At 37.4% G+C, this 15,335-nt stretch overlaps 2 protein-coding genes across 2 annotated transcripts; both read right to left on the bottom strand.

Annotated features, from left to right (window-relative positions):
- Positions 1 to 6,645: 6,645 nt before the first annotated feature.
- LOC149030238 (uncharacterized) lies at positions 6,646 to 7,194 on the bottom strand. Its single transcript, XM_089144781.1, has one exon. The coding sequence runs from the start codon at positions 7,192 to 7,194 to the stop codon at positions 6,646 to 6,648; it is 549 nt and encodes a 182-aa protein (XP_089000907.1).
- A 931-nt stretch (positions 7,195 to 8,125) lies between these two features.
- On the bottom strand, positions 8,126 to 9,226 carry LOC149030239 (early nodulin-like protein 18). Its single transcript, XM_089152600.1, has 2 exons — positions 8,827 to 9,226; positions 8,126 to 8,739 (listed from the first exon to the last, which is right to left on the bottom strand). The coding sequence occupies exons 1-2, from the start codon at positions 9,020 to 9,022 to the stop codon at positions 8,297 to 8,299; spliced, it is 639 nt and encodes a 212-aa protein (XP_089008726.1). The 5' UTR covers positions 9,023 to 9,226; the 3' UTR covers positions 8,126 to 8,296.
- Between the last annotated feature and the right edge of the window lie 6,109 nt (positions 9,227 to 15,335).

Genomic DNA, 15,335 nt, shown 5'->3' on the forward strand with positions numbered 1-15,335 from the left:
ATATATTTTATCAGAATAATTAAATATAGAGAAGATGAAGAATAAGGATTTCTTTCACCAATTTAAGGTTGAAGGTTTCACTAGTGATAGATATGAGTAAGAAAAGTGTCGAAGTTTTTCACATTCATTTGGAATCTGTTGCTTTCAGTGAAGAGACAATGAACCCGTTTGATAATCTATCCAATGTTTTTGCTTAAAGAAATACTAGGAGCAATAGTGATTGCTTCTATCTTCTAGAAACATTTGTATAGACATCATTAAAACTTGATATGGGTGGGGAAGGTGGTCGCTGGCAAGGGAAGGGATGGTGATCGTCGGCGGTGGTGGGATTTTCAACGAGGTGTAGGAAGAAGATGAGTGAAGCCGCCTAGGGGTTGGGTACACAGTGAATAAGAGGGGCATTTTAGTTTTTCACATGGGTGAGGGGTATTTATGTCTTCACACATAAAAACTTAACAACAAAGTTAAAAAACTAACGTTGGGTTTTATGTAATATTTCAAGTTCACTAGATTGGGCAAACTGAAATGTTGTGCACTTTTTTTTTTTTTTTTGGTAAATCAACTTTCATTCATCATAGGTCAAACACCCAGCCTTAGACACACATCCTGAAGCTAGGGAGTGGAAAGCGGCCAAGACGTCCTACCTAAAACAGATGAGGCCTTCTGAGCTGCTGGCCAGCTACGTTGTTACCACATTTCACAATAAAAGAAAAATCACAATTGGGGAAATAGGAATGTAAGGAGAGAATATCTCCAATAAGTCCACTAGCACAGGAGCCTTGGTCTTCGGATTCAGGATGTTGGATAATTCCAGATTGTCTGTTTCCACTAAGATGTGTTGAAGGTCCTCAGAGATGGCTTGAAGAAGCACCTCCCTAATTGGCACAGCTTCACCCGACATGATTGAATCAAAAGGAATGGGGTCAAAGACTGCAATTAATGGAAGTCCATTATGATCCCTAAATACAAAACCCACCCCCGAAGAACCCCCTTTTAAGCTAGCGTCTGTATTAATCTTGATGAAACGATCTTTTGGGGGTCTCCATTGTGTGGGAAGGTTAATTTTAGATTTCAAAATGGGAATTTCTGAAATCCTGCCTTTCTTTCTTCCTTGCATGTGCAGATCCCAGTTCCTTTGCGCTTGATAAGCCACATTCAGTGGTGAGCTTGTGCAACCTTCAAACAATATCTTGTTTCTTGCTCCCCAAATTTCCCAGCATGTATATGCAGTAGGGGTGTCAACGGTGCGGTTTGAAGCGGTTTCGGGCCGGACCTAACGATTTCAGGCTGAAAAATCCCCAGCCCAAACCAGCCCATTTAAAAGATAACGGTCGGGCGGCGGTTTGGTGCGGTTGGGTTCGGGTTGACTAACGGTTTGGCCTAATGGTTTGGATTCGATTGGCTAACGGTTTGGACTAAATTAAAAATCAATATTAAAATTTATTTTTATTTTCCTCAACTCCAAATCCTAGTTTCTCATACACAAAACACAAAAGATAGAGGATGAAGAATCCAAGTAGATTCAACGATAAGTGATGGCATTAGCTGATCCAAACCACCCTCCACCCCAAAAATAAAGAATTTAGATTTTTCTATCATTTGTAAACGGTGAAACAGCGTTAACGATTAAGATTAAGACTTAAGAGTTAAGAGTTATCAATTAAGACTTTTAAATTTTAAAATAATAAAACTAAATGGAATTTGAAAATTAAAAAGTTAACGATTAAGATTAAGACTTAAGAGTTATCAATTAAGACTTTTAAATTCTAAAATAATAAAACTAAAATGAAATTTCAAATTTAAAAATTAAACAAACACAACGTGTTAACACTCAACTACTCAAACTCAAGTTTCAACGTCTCAAACACCGAAATTCATGGATCATTAATTACATTTGAACAATGCCAAAAAAAATTAATTACATTTAATATTTTAATTTTATTTATGTAAAAGGCTAACGGGCTGACGGCCGCACACGGGTTGGGCCGGGCCAGCCCGAAACCGTTCGGGCTGAGGACCCTTAACCCAATTACGGCCCATTAAGGATCGGTTCGGGCCGGTTTGGGCTATAACAGGCCGGTTCGGTCCGGTTTTAACGGTTTGGGTTGAAAATTGACACCCCTAATATGCAGCAAGACCTTCCATCATTTTTCCTTCATCACCTTATAGACCAATTTTTTCTTCCAATGTTCAATAAATTTATGGACTTTGGGGTCTTGAGGATGACGATATCCAAGGGGAGAAGTGGCTCATACCACTCTAACAAATGGGTAGTCTAGGATAGTATGATCAATAGTCTCTAGGCTTTCCCCACATCTTAAGCATGTTGGATCCACTTTCATTTGTCTCTTAATCAGCCCCTATCCTATAGCAAGGCCTCTAGCATAGGCTCTCCATAATAAGCTAAGAGTCTTTGGCTCCGAGTTGCATTTCCAAATGTTTTTCCATGTATCTTTTTTCACCATTTGCATAGGATGGCAATTAGCATCAAGCTGATTACAAATGTAGTAGTATGCTAATTTTGATGTGAAGATATCATTGTGGTTATGACCCCAAACCAGAATATCCTCTTTAGGAAATAAGTTGAGCTGTATTGAGAATTACCTTTGCATCTTTTGGGTGGAAAGATGCTTGGATCAATCGGACTTCCATTTCCTTGTACTTGGATCAATTAAATCAGCCACACATTTCAACTGGTTATTCTGGAATTCCATATACTTTAGTCTTTGATTTGGGATAGATAATAACCACTTGTCTCTCCATAGATCTATTTTATTCCTTTGCCCAACTTCCAACTAAGCCCTTCTACAAGAAACTTTTTTCCTTCCAAAATTCCTTTCCTCGCCCATGAACTATTAGCTTTTGGTCCAACTTCAAGAAAGTCAAATGTAGGGAAGTAGAGCCTTTTGTAGAACTGGGCCCAATAAGAATTTGGCTAAGCCCATAGCCTCCAAGCTAATTTAGTTAACAAGGCTTTATTTTGAATTTCCAGATCATGGAAGCCCAACCCACCTTGATTCTTAAATCTGCAGTCTCTCCCAAGAGGTCCAACACACCTTATCATGCTCCTCATTACCACCCCAAAAGAAGTGGGTGACAACCTGCTTTATCTTTTTATGATGAGAGCTAGGAAGCTTAAAATGAGAGGCCAGAAATGAGTTATATGCAAGAGCAACTGATTTGATGAGGATTTCCTTACCTGCATGTGAAATGAGCTTCTTCTTCTAGCCTTGTAAATTGGTGGCTGTCTTATCTTGAATATCTTTGAACAGATCCTTCTTTGTTGCTCCAAACTCAACCAGAAGTCCTAAGAACTTCTTTGGCCCCTCACCATATCTAATTTTCAAAATGCGAGAGAACCATCTCTTTATTTTGGAGGGGGTATTTGTGCTAAAGGTAAGACATGACTTCTCATAATTTATGCTCTGTCCACTTGCTTTACAACAGAATTCTAGACAAGCCTTTAAATTGTGAACTACCTCCAACTTCACTTCAGAGAAAATAATGTAGTAATATACAAATAATAAATGTGATAATGTATTTGATCTATTTCTCACATTGATACCTTTAAATCAGCCTTTCTCTACTTGCTTCATGTAACATAGCTGAAAGGGCTTGTGTACATAACACAAAAATAGCAGGAGAGAGAGAGAGAGGTCTCCTTGTCTAATACCTCTGAATGGCTTGATTACCTCTTGTGGAATTCCGTTGACTAGGACTTGACATGAAAATGTAGGTATAAGTTGCATTATCATGTGAATCCACTAGTCACTAAACCCAAGGGCAGCCATAATGTTCTCCACAAAGCGCCACTCATTCTGTCATATGCTTTCCTCATATCTAACGTCACAACCATTAGTTTTTTCTTCCTTTTAGACTTATGTTTGATATAATGAAAGGCCTCATATGCAATGAAGCACATTATCTAGAATCAATCTATTGGGAATGAATGTAGAGTGGGGAGGGGAGATAATTTCATTGAGATACCCTTTAAGCCTGTTGGCCAACACTTCACTAATGATCTTTGTAGTGACATTACAAAGTGAGACAAGGCCTAAAGTGATCCACCTTCTTTGGTTGGTCAACTTTTGGGATCAAGCATACATAGATAATATTGGCAGAAACATGCAAATTACCATAAAGAAAGAACTCCTGAACAAAATAGCAAATATCATTCTTCACAAGGGGCCAAAGTTTTTGATAAAAACTTGGAGGGAGGCCATCTAGTCCAGGACACTTTAGAGGTGACATTCCCCATAGAGCAACTTTGATTTCAGCTTCATTTGGCATTTGACATAGCTTTTCATTCATCTGATTGTTCACCTTCAATGGGACTGCTGAAAGTGCAAGCATCATAGCATCTTCATCAATTCCCTCTGAGCTAAAAATATCTTTGTATCTTTTTTGAATTTCTTTCTTCACTTCTTTTTCAAATTTTGTCCATCTTCCCTCCTCATTTTTTAGCTTCAAGATCCGATTTCGCTTTCTTCTTTTAATGGTAGAAGAGTGAAAAAAGTGGGTGTTGTGTTCTCCTTCCTTTGCCCAATGAATTTGGATTTTTGAAGCCACATGATCTCCTCATTTTCCAAATGTTGCTTAAGAAGGTCTTGCAATTCCTCCTCTCTGTTTTGATTTTCTTCTAAAGGATTGAAGTCTTGAAGGATCTTAAGTTCCTTAATCTAGTGTTGAATCTTTTGATTCACATTCCCAAAGCATTTCTTATTCCACTGTTTAAATTTATCTTTGCAACTTTGGATTTTTTTTGTTCCATCTTGTGGCTCAATGTACCAAAACAAGGAATACTACATGCCTCTTGAGCTACTTTATGACAGTCTTCATGTGTGAACCATATCATCTCAAATATAAAAGGCTTATCACCTTGGGGAACATGACCAATGGTATCCAATAAAATGGGAAGATGATCTGAACCCCACACTGCATGCACTGTGACTTCAAAATTTTTGAACTTCCTATTCCACTCATCATTGGAAAGTACTTAGTCCAACCTGCATTTGATATTCGCCCTTCCCTTTCTTCTATTACTCCAAATGAACTTAGGACCATGTGAATTACAATCCATCAGCCCACATTTATCCAACATATTTTTGAACTTGGATGAATCCCTATAGTCATGACTCAACCCACCTTGCTTCTCCCTCCACTCAAGCATAGAATTAAAGTCCCCTAAACAAGCCCAAGCTTCAAATCTACATTCCCCAAATTCAAAAATAGTCTCCCATACCTTTGGTCTAAGCTCTCTTAAAGGGTCCCCCAAAAATAAAAGATAGGTAAAATTCATTCCCAGCTGATTCAATAACTTTTGTGTCAATCACCCGTTGAAATGCTCCCAAAATTTGAACTTCATAGACTGCTTCCAAAGGATGGCCACCCCCCCCCCCCCCCCACTTTTTCCAATTGCAGGCACCACAAAAAGATTGTCAAACTTCAGACTTCTTTTTACCGCACATGGTTTCCATAAAAAACACTACTCTAGGTTTCAAAGATAGGGAGAGAAATCTTAAGGATTGAACTATTAGAGGGCTCCCTATCCCTCAACAGTTCCAACTCAAAGCCTTCATTGATCCCCTTGGGGCTGTTCTCCCCAGCCACCAAGGGGTTTAGCTTTAAAAAATACACCTGGTCATTAACAAGGTCATGTTCCATGTCATCTATTCCTCCTTCCTCTTCCAATCTCACCCTCTTAACTCTGGGAGTGCCTGTGTTGTTGTTTGGTATCTGACTGGGCATGTTGGAAAGAATATTATACATGGATTGAGCTGTATTGATCGCCTCATGATCAGTTAGCTTCAGGGGCTGATTGTGCAAAATTCTGGGCACACGGGGTTCTAGTAGGTGTGAGTTATGGTTTGGGTTTATGGTTTTCTAAGGTTCATTGAGTGGGTACTGGTTTGACGTAGTCGTTTCAGTTGTGGGCCCAATCTGAAATGATTTTGACATTGTGGCTAGTTTAGGTATCTGTTGCATAGGTTCAGGTTTGATGGGGTTTGGGTTATTTGAGTTACTAAGGTGAGATGGGCTCATTAAATGGGGCAGGTGTGTCAACAGACGTTAAGGTGGGGCCTCGTTTTGTTGGTTTAAACTGGATATGGAAATTGTTGAGAGCATAGGTAAAAGGGACATAACGTAGTTAGTTGCTTCTGGGTTGTTCAAAAGATGGTTTTGCAGAGCTACCAATGGCATTGAAGGAAGGACTTGGGGGTCAACTGTTGAATATCCAGTGGGTTGAGGAATACATGGTTGATGAACATTCAGACTTTGGAGGTTTTGGACGTTTGGGATTGATTGGCAACGGTCCCTATGCAATGACAGGTTCTTGTCGACTGTGGCAGACTGTAGTTCAGACACCTGTTCCTGAGTTGCAGTTTGCATCATCCCTTCGCCCTTGGTTCCTGCACTTGATCTTCTCCTTCCCATAGATTATGCTCCGTAGGGTTCCGTTGATTTAGCATGTCATCAGCGGTGAGGTGGGGAGCAGCATCGATCAACCTAGGTGGAGGAATGTTAGCTCGCAATGATGTCTTCAGTCCCACCTTAGGTGCTTCAGGGCACCTTATTGTGTTGCAGCCTCCGTGAGCATTAGAATGAGCAATTTGATCTTCAAACAATATATCACATTTTCTTTCTTCATTGACCCATGAGACCACAATATTCACAGTGTAAAGGCAATCTTTCATACTTCACAACCAAGGTGATTTGCTGCCTAGTCCTTCTTTGTACTACCACTTCATGTTGCAGTGGCTCTCTAACATCAACCCTCACTTTGCATCTGATGTAGCATTCCTTCTTTCCATTATTCTCTCCGTTAATCAGCATTGCCATGCTTGGAACTCCTACTCTCTCTACTAGTTGAAACCCGATTTGTAGTTTAAATAACTCTCTTGGAGCTTCATGAAACTGAAGCCAAAGTTCTGTGGAGCTCAGGTTCCACTCTCCTGTTGGGGACCATTTGTCAAGTACCAACAAGTTACCAGCTACTGTCCAAGGGTCCCCAGTAAGGACGTTCTTAACATCGAGATGATAATCGAACTGAAAAGTATAATGTGTCGCCCCCCGCCCGCCCACACTTTCTAAGCTGGCCCTATGGCCGACGGTCAGAACTCTTCCCACCAGAATTAGGTCGTTTTCCTTATCAAGCTGGTAATCCATTTCCTCATCCAAGACAAACGGGTCCATATTACGCATTCTTGGAGGGAGGGGGGCGGGGGCGGGGGGCCCCCCCCCATTTTGGAGAAAGGGGTGAGGAGAAGAATGATGGGAAGGAAAACAAAAGGGAAAGAAACACACTCTGAGAGTGGACAAATCTCACGCCTCCATCCAGCGGGAAAAAAAAATCAGAACAGCTTGTCCTATTAGGTTCGGCTATTCGAGTGATATGTTTGCTACTAAAGTGGGCAAACAAGAGTTTACTCTTAGGCCCAACTTAAGTGAACAAAATAAAATGAAAAGACTAATCTTTTTTAACATTTTGGGTCAGTAAACAAAAAATTCTTCTTAACAAAAATAAATAAAAAATTAACCACTTCAAAATCTTGCATGTTGTTTTCCTTTTTCTTTCTTTCTTGTAGTTTCTATTATTCTTGTGGTTGTTTGTTGTTATTTGTTTTGTGACCGTCTCCATTTTATTTGCACAAGATTCATAGATTATTTTGTTCATTTGAATAATTTGTTATATTACCCAATTCCTTGAATTAAGTCTTGACTTTTACAAAATATGTGGTGGAAGACAGACATAACATATTGAGAGAGTGGCATCAAATTGTAAGAATTTTTTTTTTTTTGTAAAAGCATAGTTTTTTAGAGAAGAAAAAAAGCCCCTAAGGACATTAAAACCTATGAAATCTAAAAGCAGAAAACCAAGAAAGATTTGAAGGAAAAAGATTTAAAGGTGAAGCATAATGTACAAAAGTATCCCATTTTAAACTCTCTTCCCTTGTTGAAAGGCAATTTGGCAACATAGCAACAATTCTACTTCTGCTAGCCTTTTTTCAGTTATGCATTGTTATTATTAAGAACCAAATAGTCTTCTACCAAAAAGTCATCTCATTCCTGTCCCAAAAGTAAAAATAAAAAAAAGTTCATTCATAATACATTCCAAAACGCAGACTAATTTTGAGCTCTGATCAAACCGAGCAATTATAAATCCACTAAATGGTCCGAAATCAACAGTTTACAACTGTAATTGTAACTCTGAATGATAATAAGTGTGAACAAATTCTCCCCTTTCACAAGGGGAAGAACAGAGAAGAGAAGATCTCACCACTCGCCGGAAAATCAATCAAACCAGAGCAAAAGCAGATAAAATGGCCAGAATGAGGAGAACCGGAGAGAAAGAGAAGCTGAAGCCACTATTGTTGGAGTCTTGCTGGTTAGATGGAGTCGAAGTTGAAGAAGGCGGAGACTCAGAATCGGAGAGCGGCGGAGGCGCCGCGTAAGGCGGTGGTGGCGGCTGGTTAAGACTAGGAGGTAACCCTAGCCCGTGCATCACCTGGATCTCGAATGCCATTCCATTCTGGCAGTGGGAACCATCGTATGTATCGGAGAAGTAGAAATTCGATCCCTGTTCAGTCAACGGCACCGCCACCGAGAACGAATTCGCCGTCATATTTCCACCGCCGTACTGAAACGCATCTCCATTTGCTGCATCATCGAAGTTACAGGTTTGGTAGACCGTCTGATTATAGGTCTGAATCACTGTTTCATTTCCATTCGTGTTGAAAACTGGAGAATCGAAACCGAAAAGAAAATTAGAAAGTTAAGAGAGAGAGAGAGAAAAAGATGAAGGCATTGACATTGACATTGACTTACTGAGATAATCGCCTAGGTTAAAGGTCTGTGAAGCGGCCCAATTCGTGTAGTTTGTGGAAGAGGAGTTAGTGTTGGAATTGAAGAACCATCCAGTGGTGCCTCCGACTGTATGGTTAGTATACTTAGTAGTTGCAGAAGCAGCTGAGCTAATCAGAAGAGAAAAGATAGCCAGATTTGCAATGGCCGCAACCTCCATTACTGTTCTCAGCAACACTACTGGGGGATCTGAAGGTGAAGACCTTGAAGTTTTGGGTCTGCACTTGCACTTGGAAGGTTGGATCTACAGTCAATTAAAAGCACAATGGCAAGGCCGGTTGCATCAGATCCTCACATCCACCTACAGCCCAGTAGACATTGATATGTCAGGTCAGGTCAGCTGGCTCCCCAGAAATTCTTGTTTTTCTTTTCTTAATATTATAATGAGACAAATTCTTTTGGGAAAAAAAATGTTATTATTGGACAAATGACATTGAGAATACGCGTTTTCTATCCAAGGGAAATTCTGGTCATGCGTGATGATGCGATCAGTTTTCAAGTACTTTGTTTTTTTTTTGGGTAGAAATTGGTCTATATATTCACGCGCGAACCCACGTATATTACATAAATCAAGAAACTTAGGATTCAAAATAGCACAAAGAGTTCGGCACGCTACGAACACAGCCTTACCCACTAGGAAGTCAGCCACAACATTACACTCCCTTTTCACAAGACAGAAAGAAACCTTTTGAAGCTGAGATGCTAGAATTACCACATCCCACACTAAGTTTTGAATGTCCACAGGAATCAGTTCCAGCTTGGTCCCAAAGATCACTTCGACAAAATCTGATTCCATCAGGACATTGCTAAAACCTTCCTCCACAAACTTTCACGAAGCGCCAACAACTCCCCCAATAAGAATCGACTCAAACTGGGCTAGGATTGCTAACCAAGCTCAGCCCACACCCTCCCCTGTTTAGAGTTTAAGGGGAAAAAATTCTTGACCACCCGCTATTACCTCTTACATTATATGATACATATACTCAAAATTATCCATAACTACATTTTCAATTAAATGAACGTGTAAAATGATCAAAATACCCTTACTTATATGTAAAACATTTAAAATATTCATCCAACCCTAGGTGGATGAAGGGAGAATCTAGAATCCCTTCACCCATCTTCTTCCCATTATTCGCATGAAAAAAATACTCACCATCATCGAAAATCACCCGCAAATAACAACCAAATCCCCTCCTCACCATCACCATCACCATCGACCACAGCCCGCCCTCTCTCTCTTTCTCCTCTAAAGGATAAGTCTCTGAATTTGAATTCAAATTCAAATCCACATCCACTGTAATTAGCTCTATCTTCAATTAATCTTATCTCCAACCCATCAAGAAGAATTTGAGTTATAGTTAAAATATCAACAAGTTGTAGAGTTTGATTGTAAATAAGTTATAGTTCAAATTCAAATATTTGAATTATAATTCATATAATATTAATATACATCTCTCATTCACTAATTTGAGTGTGGAAGATTTCTCTCTCAAACAAAATTCTAACTTCTCCCTTTTAGATTCATCGTGCTCTAGGATTTTAGCAAATCCAACCAAGCAATGACAAAACTGTGTAATTGAATTTGGGTGGAAAGAGAGAGTTCAGCTCTATTCAGAAAGCATCGCCTATATGTAGGAATCAAAATCCTGATAAACCAGAATTTGAATCTAGGTTGGACTCTATTGAAACAAGTTAAACCACTGCTGTTGTCAGTTGAGATACTCGATACAGTTTAGGGAAAAAACAGATAGAGAGAAATTAGTGGGACACTCCCACGATCCCATCAACCATTAGATTATTCACCTTAATCTGACCCGTTTAGATTTTTCTCAATACAGGGCTATTTGTAGTTATTTAATTAATCTTTCAGACGAAGTTACAAATGGAATTTTTATACTCTATAGCAATAGAAAAGCAATTCAAAAACCATCTGCGGTGGAAACATTACATTGAAACAAATAAGTTGCTTGGCATAAATTAAGCCGGAGTAAAAAAAATACAACTGCAATTTTACCTACAAAGAAGGTTGAACCCAAAGGGCTGCACAAGTATGACAAAATCCGGGACCACAATTAAAGAAATTTTGGATTTCCTGAGTATCCAACCGAAACACTCCCATGTCTCTTTTTCTTGTAGTTCTAGAACTGGGTCTGTGAATGTCATTAGTGAAGTAGACACAATTGGGTTGCCATTCGAATTCGTTGGAAGGGAAGATACTAAAGGAGGAGGCATAAGCACCCACGAACATCGCACAATTGTCAAGACTCATTACCTGGGTCCACATCCTATTATCAAAATTGAACTTTAAAACACCAAACCCCTTTGTTTGTATTAGCACTGTACTACTTAAGTACCTTTCAAGCAAAAAGAGTTCTCCTTCTGATTCCACAAGATAAAAACGCCACAACGCACAAGGATACAAATGTGAACGGTCTATTCCTTCAGCAATTTCAACAGTCTTTGGTTGAGGACCGGAAATATCAACCATCAACAATTCTGCTGAACTAGTAATAGCATAAAATTGACCATGGAAGTAGATAACGTCAGTGATAAACTTGTCAATTTCTATCATAGTCCAAGCTTTATCACCCTTTCTCAAGAAGGCTAGTATCTTTCGTATATCAGTTATCACCATAACCTCACATTTTTCTTCATCATCTTCAAGAGAGGATGTTTTAGGGCTTGAGGATATTATTAATTTCTCTACATAGAGCTTCATCATTGGTAGCTGCGGAAGCCAAATTTTCTTATGAGAAAAGGGGTTTATTAAGAGAATCTCCTCTTTACCAAACCCATCAGTTATCAACCAACCACCGGCGGTCAAGAACCTCCTCCAACGGATCTCCTGGCAACTTTAAGCGGTATACCTTTTGAGTTAAGGGACCATAGAAGCTATAATAGTCGTGTCCCTCCTCTGAAAGCATCATCAGCATAGGAGAGAATTGTTGCTTCGTTATTAGAACTGATCGCCATGGCCGGCAAACTGCTCTAAAACGAACAAAATCTTCAATTGTCGATAGCTGATTTGCAATCAGTTCTAGCAATTCAACACAAAGTTCAGACCAGTTGTTCATACCTTTCCTTACCTTCTGCGAATAGGATAGAGAAAACATAGACCTTTGAATTAATGGATACAACTACAAGAACAAATGACAGATCGTGAACTTAAATTTCATAACAAATCTCAGTCTTTACTTGCAAATAAGAAAACTAATTGTCTTCCTATTCCATGATCAGTCAAAGACTTCCCTGGTTTCAGAAAATGAAAGGAACCATATTTGGTTCTGAAAAAAAGAAAAACTCACCGGTAGGTATGTAGGTTTGAACTTGAATCAAATGCTCTATAATTCGATGCCGGTCGTTCCAACCAAACTAGCGAAGAACACTGCAATTGAATCTGAGCGGAAGGAGATAACTCAGATCTAGTCATAAAGCATTGCTCTCACGATGATCACGCAAAAGATATGTAGAACTCAAGAAAGTGATATTTTAGAAATTGAATCTAGGTAACACGAAAAAGGAAAATAGATAAGTTAGTGGGACACTCCAATTCAAACACTGTAATTCGAATCTCTTGAGATACTTAAAATTTATAGGGGGAAAATATGGGGAAAAAAAAAGACCGAAGTTAGCGGAACACTCTCATTCACCGTTATATTACTCACCTTTAATCTGAACCATTTAGATTTTAACTTTTTCTTATTTGCAACTTTATGACTTTGTGGTAAATTTTATTTATTATTATTATTATTATTATTTTAAACTTTACAATTTTTTATGTATTGAGGATGGTGGTAATACCCATAACCTCTTCACTAAAAGGTGTTTGTGTTATCACTGTCAGTGGCTCCGCCACGTTGGGGTTGAGGGGCCATGGTCCGCTGGATTTTTTTAAATTTGTTACACTCCTGTATTTTTTTCTTTATTTTTCTCACTTCACATGTGAAATATCACTATTTGGCCCTTTTCAAATTAAAATAAAAGTTTAAGAGAAAGATGATGGGTATAGATGTCATTCTTAATCATTATCTAATGGTTATCATTAAACCCCTAATTTAAGGAATAAAAATATTAAATTATAATTAAAAACTAACTCACGATCCATGAAGTTCTCCCTATTTAGGCTCTTTTTGGTATCAATTATCATTGTCAATAGCAAGGCACTATCCGAAATTTAAAATAAGAAAACCCAAACCAAAGGACAAAAGCAAGGATTATGATAAACATACCATGGAAGTTACAAGTCTAAGAAGTGAGGTAAAAAGCAATCACACTTTTCAACCATATTTTCCTCTCTCACTTGTTTACTAAATTTTTAAAATTTTTATCTTGACCCAAACTTATTTCCATCATAATTTATTTTCATAAATTCCCAAACCATTTTCATTCTTGACCAATAATGAATTCTTGTACTTATTTATTTTAAATAGGCATAATAGATAATGAGAATTGATACCAAAAAGAGCCTTAATCTCTCATATTTTCATTCCTATTTATTCTCACATGAATCTACTCTTTTATTCCCTATTTTTTCTCTTTTTTCTCTCACACATCTCAGAAAATATCAGGTATTCATTTTATCTTTCTTAAATTATTCCTCTCTCTCTTACCCACGATTTTGCTAGTAAGCATAACTGATTTTTTTTTTTAATTCGTTGTTATTTATTTCTCCTAAAATTTTGATTATATTAATAGCGATTTAAATCCCGTTAGAATTTATCCATTGATTTATCGGATTATAGTCTTTGATCCTATTCATAGAAATTTAAATCTTGTTTAAAATTTAAGCCATCAATTTTATTAGATCTAATCGTAATCATTTTATTTTATTCTTAAATTCCTAAACTTTCTACTAAAGTTTCGATTCTTATTAATAGCAATTTAAATTTTAAGTTTTATTAGTTGGATGTTTAGAATTTCAGCTATTAATATTATTAAATTTAATTATAATCATTGAATTTTTTTTACTTAATTTTTCCCAAATTTAGTTAATAGACTCAAATCTATCTTTTTTCCTATAATTTTCTCCCAAAATTTATTTTCCACCTTTTTCTTTCTTGATTTCTTAAAGTTTTTTCCCACAATTTTAGCCCCTACTTTATTTTAATATATTTTTTTATAATTTACTTATAATTGTGTTATCTATATTTTAGTCCTCCTATTAATTTACCTAAATTTTTACGGTGGACCCCACATCAAAATATAATAGAAGATTCTGAGATGGGACCCACACTCCACAATGGGTCCCGCATTGGCCCATGTATATTTTGCCCCCAGTGTTCAATCCTAGCTCCGCCCCTGCAACCACTTGTGGATGAGTGGTCCTTAGTCTCTATTGTCCAACCAGCATTTGTGAAACATTCCATAACAGTACGATAACTATTATAACTTATTCCATAGTTTACTATCCCCTTAAGGTATCTCAAACCCTAAAAACAACTTTCCAATGTAAATTACTAGAGTTACGTATATACCTACTAAGTTTTCTTATAGTAAATGATATGTCCGGTCTTGTACATGTCATGGCATACATAAGACAACCTGTAACACTAGTATACTTTATTTGTGACACTGCTCTTCCATCATTTTGTATTAAATTGATGTTAGGGTCAAAAGGTGTACTCACAGATGGAAAATCCCAATGGTTAAATTTCTTTAACACATTCTCAATAATGAGATTGTGTTAACATTAAAGTATCTCCATTTCTAGCTATTTTAATGCCTGAAATGACACAACTTCACCCATATCTTTCATGTAAAAAATAGTAGACAAATACTTCTTAGTAATTTCTACTTGTTCTAAATTAGTATCAAATATAAAAATGTCATCAACATATAAACATATTATCACACCATTTCCTTTAGGAAATTTACTATACACACACTTATCTGATTGATGGATTTTAAATTTATTTGACAAAAATACTTTATCAAACTTCTCATGCCAATGTTTTGGTGCCTGTTTGAGTCCATACAAAGACTTCACTAACTTGCAAACTTTATGCTCTTGTCCCTTCATAATAAATCCTTTAAGTTGTTGCATATAAAGCTTTTCATCTAACCACTTAGAAATGTTGTTTTAAAATCCATTTGATGATCAACGAATTTGTATATTCAACTCAATGCAATTAACACCCTGATAGTAATAATCCTAACTACTGGAGAATAAGTATCAAAAGAATCTATTCCTTTATTTTTGTAAAACCTTTTTCTGCTAACCTTGCCTTGAACTATCAATGGTTCCACCAACTTTCAATTTTCTTTTGAAGATCTATTTACACCCTATGGTTTTAGAACTAGGGGATAAATTAATCAATTTTTAGATATTGTTTTCCATGATGGAATCTATTTCGTCATTGATGACCTCTATCAAGAAAGCAGCATCCTGAGACTTCATAGCTTCCTCATTTGTTTTAGGATCTGTCTCTATATTCAAAGCAAATAAAATTTGACTACTTTGGTTTTCTCCA

This window comes from Hakea prostrata, chromosome 1, assembly GCF_041222555.1.
Source record: "Hakea prostrata isolate BN-2017 chromosome 1, UWA_Hpros_2, whole genome shotgun sequence".
Classification (NCBI taxonomy): Eukaryota; Viridiplantae; Streptophyta; class Magnoliopsida; order Proteales; family Proteaceae; genus Hakea; species Hakea prostrata.

What these genes read in the sequence shown, in the direction of transcription:
- LOC149030239 (XM_089152600.1), bottom strand. Translation starts at nt 9,022, where the DNA reads ATGGAGGTTGCGGCCATTGCAAATCTGGCTATCTTTTCTCTTCTGATT. An exon ending in TAACCTAGGCGATTATCTCA is followed by an intron (nt 8,740 to 8,826) that starts GTAAGTCAATGT and finishes TCGATTCTCCAG; the next exon opens with TTTTCAACACGAATGGAAAT.
- LOC149030238 (XM_089144781.1), bottom strand. Translation starts at nt 7,194, where the DNA reads ATGGACCCGTTTGTCTTGGATGAGGAAATGGATTACCAGCTTGATAAG.